Source organism: Rhinopithecus bieti, unplaced genomic scaffold, assembly GCF_001698545.2.
Source record: "Rhinopithecus bieti isolate Rb0 unplaced genomic scaffold, ASM169854v2 scaffold_14700, whole genome shotgun sequence".
Taxonomy (NCBI): Eukaryota; Metazoa; Chordata; class Mammalia; order Primates; family Cercopithecidae; genus Rhinopithecus; species Rhinopithecus bieti.
Genome location: NW_016808194.1, coordinates 1,321,292 through 1,333,348, shown reverse-complemented (window position 1 = coordinate 1,333,348; position 12,057 = coordinate 1,321,292). Strand labels below are relative to the sequence as shown.

The following is a 12,057-nucleotide window of genomic DNA, read 5'->3' as shown; positions in this document are numbered from 1 at the left end:
ACAACAATCTGATTTTTGACAAACCTGACACAAGCAACGGGGAAAGGATTCCCTATTTAATAAATATTGTTGGGAAAACTGACTAGCCATACACAGTAAACAGAAACTGGACCCCTTCCTAATACCTTATAAAAAAAATTAACTCAAGACGGATTAAAGACTTAAAAGTATGACCTAAAACCATAAAAATCCTAGAAGAAAACCTAGGCAATATCATTCAGGACACAGGCATGGGCAAAGACTTCATGTCTAAAACACCAAAAGCAATGGCAACAAAAGTCAAAACTGACAAATGGGATCTAATTAAACTAAAAAGCTTCTGCACAGGAAAAGAAACTATCATCAGTGTGAACAGGCAACCTACAGAATGGGAGAAAATTTTTGCAATCTATCCATCTGACAAAGGGCTAGTATCCAGAATTTACAAAGAACTTAAATTTACAAGAAAAAAAAAACAACCCCATCAAAAAGTGGGTGAAGGATATGAACAGACACTTCTCAAAAGAAGACATTTATGCAGCCAACAAACATATGAAAAAAAGCTCTTCATTACTGGTCATCAGAGGAATGCAAATCAAAATCACAATGAGATACCATCTCATACCAGTTAGAATGGTGATCATTAAAACGTCAGGAAACAACAGATGCAGGAGAGAATGTGGAGAAATAGGAACGCTTTTACACTACTGGTGGAGGTGTAAATTAGTTCAACCATTGTGGAAGACAGTGTGGTGATTCCTCAAGGATACAGAACTAGAAATACTATTTGACCCAGCAATCCCATTACTGGGTATATACCCAAAGGATTAAAAATCATTCTACTAAAAAGACACATGCACACATATGTTTACTGCGGCACTTTTCACAATAGCAAAGTCTTGGAACCAACCCAAATGTCCATCAATGACAGACTGCATAAAAAAAAAGTGGTACACATACACCATGGAATACTATGCAGCCATAAAAAAGGATGAGTTCATGTTCTTTGCAGGGACATGGATGAAGCTGGAAACCATCATTCTCAGCAAACTATCACAAGAACAGAAAACAAAACACCACGTGTTCTCACTCATGAGTGGGAGCTGAACAATGAGAACACATGGACACAGGGAGGGGAACATCACACACCAGGGCTTGTTGTGGGGTGGGGGGATAGGGGAGTGATAGCATGAGGAAAAATACCTCATGAAGGTGACGGGTTGATAAGTACAGCAAACCACCTTGGCACATGTATACCTACGTAACAAAACTGCATGTTGTGCACATGTACCCCAGAACTTAAAGTACAATAATATAATAAAAAAGAAAAATTAAAAAAAAAAAAACTAATTCCATTCACTAAAAAAAATAAATAAAACAAGAAAACAAGTTTGGTTACTTTTATTAATAACTCCTTTGCCCCTTTCTCTTTCCAACTCTAGATGAATCTAGGTATCTGTTTTATGCACCATGTAACTGAACATTGTTGGAAAAAATTTCAAGTGAATGTATTTATACCATTCTAAATTGATGATCTCCAATATCAAATGAGACCTCAACACTCCTGAGCAATCTTCTTACCCTTTCATTCTTAGGTAATGATCTAGTCTTGTATTTTGGGGATAATAGAAGCCATCACAAAATCCAGACATTGCTTGCATCCGTAATCCCTTTCTTTCCTCCTATTACAAAAGAAGTCTCATTCCTCCATTCAAATGTATTGTAGGGCTTAGTTCTTGGACGTCTTTTTCATAGATGCCCTCATTTAGACACAACCATTTCCATGATTTTAAATACCATCTACAACAGGCAGGCTTTTATTTCCAGCCTAGGCCTCTGATCTATATATTCCACAGTAGAATATCCAACTGTCTATGATCTATCTGCTTTGATGTTTCACAGATATCATAAACTGAACATGCCTAAAATTAACTCATAATCTCCTCCCCATCCCAAATTTACTTCTTCTACTATGTTCTTCTTCCTACTACTCTGCAATTTCATTAAATGGTTACATCTATCATTATGATATATAAGCCAAAAACTAGAGAGACACTTGTGATTCCCTTCACCTTTCATGAATCTGAGTGCCTTCTATATGCCAGACACTATTCCAGGCAATGGGGCTACAAAAGTGACTAAAACAAAATCCTCCTGGGAGGGAGAGAGGGAGAGAGCAGGGGGTGGGGACATGGGGAGAGGGTATCTATGTTGGGAGTAGGGGAAGATACACAGACAAGCAAAAAGCCCTAATAGAAATAAAGCATGCCAGATGGTTATGAGTACTGTGTGGAATGTGGGACAGTCACCATTTTTTACAGGGTGACTGAGGAAGGACCTGATAGATAATAGAGACCTAATGGAAGTGAGAAAGCAAGAATATAAATATTTAGAGGAAGAATATTACAGGTATAGGAAACTGCAAGTTCAGAGACCCTAAGGCAGGCACGCTCTTGGCATGTGTGAGGGTGAGGATGGAACAAGGTAAGCATGGAGGTAAGTGATAGGAAATAAGCTAGCATGGGGCTAGATCCTACAGGGCTTTGTACTTTGTTTTAAGGACTTTGGCTTTCATTGAGTGAAATGGGAAGGCATTTGGTGTTATTGCCTAAGTAACAGAAAATGCCTTAGGTTTGAAACAAATTGCTGGCTGTTCTTTTAAGAACAGATTGAGGAGGGTAAGGATAGAAGCAAAGAAACCAGCTAGCAGGCAAACGGAATAAACCAGATAAGAAGATGGTAGCCTGAAACCTGTAGTGCCTTTGTAACACATTAAAATCTAAAGTCTCCCTATATGATCTGGCTTTTGCCTACTCCTTCAAACTCATTGTCTCACTCCCCTTCATACATTATTACACAAACTACTCTTCTGGTTCCTCAAACTTGCCCTTCTTAGCGGCTTTGCACATGTTTTTGGCCCTTCTAACTTCACCTGCCAAACTCCTACATATTCTTTGGTCAAAGCTCATGTTACTTTTGGTAAATATGACACCCAGCTTAAATCAGGTGCTCTCCAAGCTCCCGTTAGCATTCTACTTTCTCTTTCATCATACTTATCACAATTCATGATTGATTTAATATTTATCTCCCTCATTAGACTGTAAACTCCAGGGAAAATAACTGTTTTGTTCATCATGGCATAATTAGTGATTATGAGAGTGAAAGTCACCTAACAGACCTTCAATAAATATTTGCTGAATAAATGACTTCATAAGTCATTCATTACTTATGAATTACTTGAAAAAAATTACCTAACTTGATAATCTACAATATTCTGAAAATAATGCTCTGAATAACTTCTGGCTTTCGAAAATCAACTTTGCCATTGAAGGATGAAAAATATCCACCAGTGATACTCAGAAGAATAAAAGCAATTCCAAAAGGAGTACTTCAATAGCTTTTAACATTCTGAACATCAAATGAATTAAGTGTGTATATAACCTCCTAGGGAAACTGTTTTAAATGGCACAACATTAATGCTACTTAATGAGAGCATCTTGTATTATGGGGGACAATCATTTGAACTAAAGATAAAAACATTTTTAACAATTGTACAACACGTGAATATACTTAATGTCACTATACACTTAAAATGGTTAAAATGGTAAATTCTGTTATATTTTACCACACACAAAAAAAGCATTTCTTATAGGTTGATTGGTATAATTTCAAAAAAATACATTATCTCAAAATGTACTGAATAACAACCCAGTTTTAACTCATAATAACTTGTCTTAGTGACTGGAAATCAAACTTTCCTTGCTTCAATTTCCTCATTGGTGAAATAGAGATACTTATGCCCTAACTCACAGACTTCTGTGAAGAGAAAATTAAGTGAAAAACAATAAAAAAAAAAAAACAAAACCCTGCATTATGCAAAGGGTACTGCTATTAACAGAGGTTGCAGGTTCAATACGGGGCTGTTAATGTTTTAATATGTGTTTATATGAGAACTAGTAACTGATTTAGATATTACTATTAATCGAACAATGGTTTAAGTAACCAACTCACTGACCCTCTTCCTGCCCAGATAGTTTATAAATCATTGTAAAGAAGTAAACGGCAATCTTTTAGAAAACACTTTGACATCAAAAAAATGAGCTGCTTGATTTTAACTAAGAAAAGTAAACCTAAAATAAGTTTTTCTTTCCTTTTATTTTCTTGGAGGGAGGGAATAAATCCGTAGTTCCCCTTACAGATTACAGATGGACATTTCTGATGTTTGGCTTTTAATTACAAACAGATTCCTTGAAATAATTATAAAAATTGATACAAGATACTTCAGCCTAATTATATTAATAACTTCTGTTATAAGATGTAGTCACTACAATACTATCTAATAAGTTTATTATTAAATTGGTGTTGAACTTTCCTAGCCAGGATAGTGTAAAACCATTCTGTATTTTAGAATTAGATGTAATAATTTACAACTCTTTTGAAAGAACCTCTCTATTTCTCTAAGATCTCTATCATGTCATTTTCCTGTTATAGAATTAGGGACAGATAAAACACATAAAAACCTACATTAATTCAGACAGAGGCACTAATGTTAGGGAACTTTGCTTATTAACTGAGAATAATGTGAACAGTGACAAATCAAATCTCATGTACCCATCTGAGATTAAGAAAGGCATGTTTTCATAACAAATCATTATTAGCCAAGTTACACAAGTGCAAGGCATTCTTTTAGAGATGCCATTTCTCCCCTAGTTGTGAACACTAAATTTTTATAGAACTATCCCATATATACTCTTTCTTAAAATAATCTGTCTGAGAACATAGGTTCTTCTTTTCCCACCTCTGTTCTCTTTCAAAAGGAAGGGGTATTCTAGTCCAAAGGGAAAAGTAAAACATTGTTATCTATGCTGAGAAAAACGAATGGTTCTAATGCACGGCAAGGTTGTTTCCTTTTTTTTTTTTTTTTTTTTTTTTTTTTTTTTTTTTTTGTTTATCAAAATGGATAGATGGACCTGACTGGAGTGTCATTTGATAGAGGATTGAACATATTTTGATTGACAATTTGCTATGTTAAGTTTCTGGGCACATAACATGAAGGAACTCACATAATTGGTGTTAATTCCTGGATTAGGGATGAAGAAGACCGTGACCCAGAAAGTAGTATTTTTTAGTTTCATCAGCCACATTCTCAGTTTATCAGAAACACAATACAAGATCCTAACTATTTTTTAAGAAGTATCTTGTGCCTCAGAAGTGAAGTTTTCCTTTTACGATGAAAATATTTCATTTAAATATAAGGTTGGTAATTTAATAAAATTAGAAGGTTTGGCGGCGTCTGAGAAACTGAGTTCCATAAATGCAAAAACAAAGTCTCAAGAACAGGCTAGTTGAAGTAATGTAACACAGAAATAACAGCTTCAGAAATAACTTTTTCTCTATTTTACAATGTAACGACGATCTATCTAGTTTCTTAAAAGTGTTATTTGTGTAGCATTACTTATTCTCTTAAATCTTTAAAAAAGTTTAAACTTTCAACATTCTTCTAAATTTTTGAACTTCTGTTTTTTTCTAATCAACAGATCATAGGAAAAAAAAAGCTGACCTTAAAAATGCTTGAAATCCCAACTTATTTTATATTTTATGACAGGAATAATGAATGTCTTTGATTAGTGTCACTTTTTTCAAGGACTTCCTAGAATCTATTTAAGGAGCTCTATTATGTCCAAGTAAAGATTTTGAAAACAACCATCTTATGCCATGCTGCTTTCCAATGGAGAAGACCACATTACTCCCGTTTCAAATCCATCTGAAGAGGTGTTTCACTCAGGAAACTAACCATGAGCCTCCTAGGTAGGCCTTGACAATTAAAAAGACAAGGGCTGAAGTGCTCTTGAATCTACTGAACTAATGCTAATTAAAATTATCACCAATAATGCAAAATTTAAAAACTGGGCACTCTCTAGATGGAGTAACAGATTTAGGGCCCTAGAAAACTATCTTATTATATTATTTGAACCAATAGGACATGGTGGTATATGCCTATAATCATAATTACTCAGGAGGCAGGGGCTAGGGGTAACCCAATTCAAGAATTCTGAATTTCCAACTGCCCTACAAATAGAATATTCATAAACAATTCTATGTTATCATATCCCTTCCTTATCAGCTTGCCTAGGAAGAGTCAATTTAGCATACTTCAGAAATCAAAGAGATGATAAATACCTACTGCAATAACACTATATGAAAAATAAAAGTACACTCAATTATTTCTTTTAGTCCACTACGGTCCATGTGGAAAAGACTCAAGAAAAAAGAACAGACACAACGGTTATGGAGGATAGAATCTTTCAGAGTCATTCTGCTTAACTTCTTGAATTTTAAAAAAAGATGAGATAATTTCTACATAATACCTATTCAGTATTTATGATGTGCCAGTCAGTATGCTATGAGTTAAAATCACCAACTCACGTAACCCTTACAAAACTACTAAGATAGGGTACTATTATTTTCTTGTCAGACAATGAGAAAAACGAATTGTGGAATTAACTTGCTTAGGGAAACACAGTTATTATAAGAAGCAGGAAAGCCATGTTTTTAATCCAAGTGGTGTAGCTCCACAAACTGGGATCTTAACCTGTATTATTAGTTTTTTACGGGTTTCTTTTTTTTTTTTTCCAAGCCAGACTTTGGCTTTCAAACTATTCCTCAGAGTCCTGGGATTCCATGAGAAAGCTCCTGGGGCCATTGTGGAAAGTAAAGGAAAGCAGATGGGGTTCTGGGAACTTCACCCAACCAAAGCAATTTTACAATATCTACTTAAATAATGGGGAAACAATTAAACTTTCCACAGTAACTTAAAAAAAAAGATTTTGATGCTAAAATACAAAACATTTGAAAATCACAACATCTAGGCTGTAATCTTCATAAGGTCAGGATATACAGTTGTCCTTGGTATTCACAGAGGATTGGTCACAGAAGCCCCCCCTCCACCTTGGGGATATCAAAATCCATAGATGCTCAAGTTCTTGATATAAAATGGTGTTGTATTTGTACATAATCTACATATATCCTCATATATACTTTAATCATCTCCAGATTTGTTATAATACTTAATAAAATGTAAATGCTATGTTAATTGTTATATTGCATTGTTTTAAAATTCACATTATTTTAAATTGTTATTTATTTATTTATTTATTTTGAGATGGAGTTTCACTCTTGTCACCCAGGCTGGAGTGTAATGGTGCGATCCTGGCTCACTGCAACCTCCGCCTCCCGGGTTCAAGCGATTCTCCTGCCTTAGCCTCCCGAGTAGCTGGGATTACAGGTGCCCACCATCACGCCTGGCTAATTTTTGTGTTTTTTAGTAGAGACGAGCTTTCGTCATGTTGGCCAGGCTGGTCTCAAACTTCTGACCGCAGGTGATCCACCCGCCTCAGCCTCCCAAAGTGCTGGGATTACAGGCATGAGTCACCACGCCCAGACAAATTGTATTGTTATTTTTTACTGTGCTATATGGCAGTACCATATTTACCAGAAAAGGTTAATACTCATTCATACCATTATATCAGACAATCTTGAGTACCAATATCACTAAATTAAATAACAACGGTAATAATGTTAAATCACACTCAGATTGGTGCTGCTTAGTTTTTAATCATTGGTGGTCAAAAGATTTCACTATCTCAAGGCTACTGATGGGCTAAGTATAACCCACTCTTACATTTAAAAGTGTACTTTTATACTCTCTTTTTTTTTAAATACGTCAATACTATACCACTTGACGTGGTGAAATGATCACTCAAATTTGGAGGATACTGAATTAATTTAAGAGATCACATTAAAATTCAAATTGTCAGTAGAAATAATATTTGATAATATTTTCTAAAATTGATGAAAGTTGTCTTCAATTTCAAAGAAGTTACAAGGAAACTTGAAAAAAGCATAATTGAAGAAATAGTATCTGACAAAACCTATAGAACCTATTCTATTAGTTATCTAATACCCTTTTTATTTTTGGATCTATGAAGTTACATGAATTTTTGTGAAATAGAGGAGTAAAGGCTACTGCCACCATTTTGTACTCCCTCTTACAGTCAATTTTCAGCTCGAGAGCTGACATCTTAATCAATTAAAAATCATGGAAGTTTTAAGAAAATAAAACTAAAGGCCTAGCTTTTCTAATTTCAGATGTGAACTAAAAGCTAAAAGCCGCACAAATAAAACTCGTTTTCTCTTCTCCAAATTGTTTGAAGAACTTTATTTTAGAGATAGTATAGTTTCTAACTAAATTAAGCAATAGTCATGAAATAATATCCACTGCTTAAAATACTCACTGCTAAAATCTTCATCAAAAAATTTTATGGCTATTACCATAAAATTATAAACCATCACACTCACGGCTATGTCTCAGATGAAATGGAACACGTGATGGTAAATTATATTAGGAGGGTCTGCAATAGAGCTATCAATTTATTCTAATAAAATAGTTTTGAATAGAAGCAAAAATGAATAAAATGAAGATTCTCACACCTTAAACATAACATGCAAGAAAGTTAAACGATGCCAAATCTAGCTCAACCTGGCTGGTTAAAGATTTAATTTTAATACCCATTTTTGAGAAACTGCAGTTAACCATATGTAGACAACACTAAACAGATGTATCAAAGGGACAAAAAACTAGGATGTAGTATTGCTTTACAAGGAATTTAGTCTGAATGCTGGCCTAAGCCTCCCATGAATGATTAGCATCAACACAAACTCTTGTGCTCTCCTGACAGATTCAAATTTCGAATCCCTATGTTGTTAAAATATTTTATTAATATTTATGAAAAAGCACCAAGATTGGTTTTCCATACTAGGAAAAAAAACTCTAGCTGATGGCCGGGCGCGGTGGCTCACGCCTGTAATCCCAGCACTTTGGGAGGCCGAGATGGGCGAATCACGAGGTCAGGAGATCCAGACCATCCTGGCTAACACGGTGAAACCCCGTCTCTACTAAAATACAAAAAAAACTAGCTGGGCGTGGTGGCGGGCGCCTGTAGTCCCAGCTACTCGGGAGGCTGAGGCAGGAGAATGGCGTGAACCCGGGAGGCGGAGCTTGCAGTGAGCTGAGATCCGGCCACTGCACTCCAGCCTGGGCGGCAGAGCGAGACTGTCTCAAAACAAAGCAAAACAAACAAAAAAAAAACCACTCTAGCTGATATCAAGCCTCTGGAACCAAAGTAATTTTGGCAGTTCAAGGATAAAGAGGTATATAAAATGAATATAACTTGGTGATCTGGGAACCGGGTTTTCTGGTACTGGTATAACAACAATTTACATAAAACATGTTCCAGAGATGGTCCAACAGATATTATAATTTGTCTGTCCCATTCCTATCTCTGAAGGCTAGGCACCCATGTGCTTTACTTTGTTATTTAATAACTATTAGGACAATAATACATTTTGGTTTTCTTCTTCATCTAGAAAATAAAGATAAAATTTAAATTGTCTCTATGTCTAACTAGTGCTAGAATTCTTGAAAACTATTTTGAATAAAGTAACACTACATTATGAGCAGGATTACTCACTTGAAGAAGATTTAAAAGAAGAGTTTATTAATCTATATATTAACCTATCTGCTTAGGCAGATAGGCCACTTCCCAAGTGGTTCAACTCTAAAGCAAAATACCAGAGATCGATTATGCCTTCCCCACTCAATTTCTAAAAGGATGCAAACTCCTGGCCTATAGTGTATGACAGATTCTAATTTCCAAGAATATAAAAGGCAATGGTTAATTTAGGAAACAGTTGTATGAATGACGATGTATAAAAGATTCACTTAGAATACTGAATGGTGAAGAGTCATCCTTTTCTCAGATAGTGAGAAAGATGTCTAATAATGTCCTTATCAATCTACACCCTGCATTTAATCTGTATCTTTGGAGGCTGCATTCTGGGCATAGGAGAGTCAACAAAAAAATATGAATAGAGAACAGAAAAGTTTAGATTTAAAACTAAAATCCAGAATTCACAAAAGAGACTGACCAAAAAAAGGTTAAAATTCAAGTATCAAAATGGTTTGCCATTATTCTGAGCTTTTATAAACACAGAAATTTTATCTGTAAAAGGGGAATAAAATAACCAGCCCTAAGTTTATACACAGTAACAGTAATATTAAAAAATATATATATCTCATTACTTCAGAATCAATCAAAGACATAAATATTTAAAAAGTTAAGTTGAAAGAGGATATAGACTAGAGCAGAAAGAAAAGAAAAAGGGGGTAGGGGGAAGGGGAAAGGCAGTTATCTCTTATATCCCCAAATTAAAAGGCCTTTAAGGGAAAGTGATTTGTTAAAATATGTATATAAAAAGAAGTTCCCAAGATTTTCCTTTCTAAAATTTTAATTTCCCATTAAGACAAAAAAGAAAAAGAAAAAAAAAGGGCAACAGACTTCTACTGAATAATGGAGGGAACGCACAAGCTTTTTTGCTTTTTGTTCCCCCCTTCTTAGACAGCTTAAGTTTTCTGTTTGATATTATGTTTCTGCAAAGTGATATTTAATCTTGTACATTATGTTAATCAATCACGTATCACCTAATTGAGAAACATATGTTCTACTACCAGTAGTAGAATGAATGAGTCAAATATGTATGCTTACATCTTCCATGAAAAATGAACTTTCAAAACATATACCCATGTTCTGGCATGAAAAACCAACTCTATCTTCTTGTATTACAGATTTCCATGAAACATGAGTTTCACTTTGTTTACAAAGACCTACCTGAATAGCTGAATTCATGAAACACGTATTTCCCAAGTTACTTAGGCCACAGAGACCTGGCTGTTCATTGTTTCTTCCAGGTTCTGAATAATCATAGTTCTTATAAGCAGTATATGATGGGAGACAGTAATTTGAGTTTTTCACACTGGAAGAAAAAAATATTTTCATAATGCAGCCAATTATATTACAATATATTTATAATGAAGAGTACTTTAGGCCTCTTTATGAGATATATGGTTGATCATTAAATTTCTTTTATAAAGTACTCAACTGAGATACTTTTAAAGACTTGAACCTCAAACAAAACAACTCACCCTGAGTTAAGATACTCCTTATCCAATCAACAAAATAACTCTCAAATACCACACCAACCAATACAAACCACGATTATATCTTTCTACCTTTGATTAACTGGAGCAGCTTTACAGCTTGCTCCATTCCCCATTGCTCCATCAAATTTAAAACATTCAGATTTTAAAAACCAACTGCAGCAACAAATCATCTCCTTTATGACCCTTTTGCATTCTGTTATTGTAATAGAGTAAAAACAGTAGAAACAGTAAGAGTTATGCTTTAAAAAGTTACAGGTAAGAGCAGAGAGTTCCAAGGCCACTGTGACCTCACTGTTATGATGCACAGATGATTCCATTTATAGTTTCTATGCTAGACCAGCAAAAACTAGTATTCAAATGCAGAAAAAAGCCTGGGTGAACACGAATGCAAAAATGATTCTAAGCAAGTATATCCCAGTGTTATTTGCCTTTTCTTTCTTCTGGTTTCTCAGATTAATGTAGTTTATTTAATTAGATAAATAAAACCTCAAGATAATTTAAATGTTAATATTAAAAACTATAATATTCTAAAAGTTACAAAATCAGGATAATTTTTAGAAAGAAGAAAATGTTAAATGATCCCTCTTCCTTCCGCATATAATAAAAAATAATTTTGTGAAAAAGAATGGATTCTTTCTTATTTCTTAATAGGTTATTTTATAAAATATGTATGATGAATATTTGGGATATAATCCAAAAGCAAGCTTTCAATCTTTTTTTATTTATTAGAAAGAACCTGAATGAGATCTTTGCTAAAAGCAAATGACGCTATAAATAAAACAGCTTTATAAATGAACATGTAAATCGGTATCTCTAGCAATTCACAACTGGCTATAATTTATTCCTGGTATTACTTTTATAGAGTAGTTTTTTCTTATAATTTCAAGTACTTCACTTTATTATTCCATATATTACACTCTCACTTTGTCATTATAAGAGTTTATGTGAACTATACTACTACCTGTTCTAACAGTCTTTAGTAAAACACACACACACACACAAACACACACACACACACA

General features: G+C 34.4%; 1 protein-coding gene across 1 annotated transcript in view; it reads right to left on the bottom strand.

Annotated features, from left to right (window-relative positions):
- Window positions 1-12,057, bottom strand: part of USP15 (ubiquitin specific peptidase 15) — a 151,145-nt gene that overhangs the window by 39,878 nt on the left and 99,210 nt on the right. The window contains 1 exon segment of the mRNA XM_017885689.1: window positions 10,707-10,851. Within this exon segment, the coding sequence (XP_017741178.1) occupies window positions 10,707-10,851 (145 nt within the window).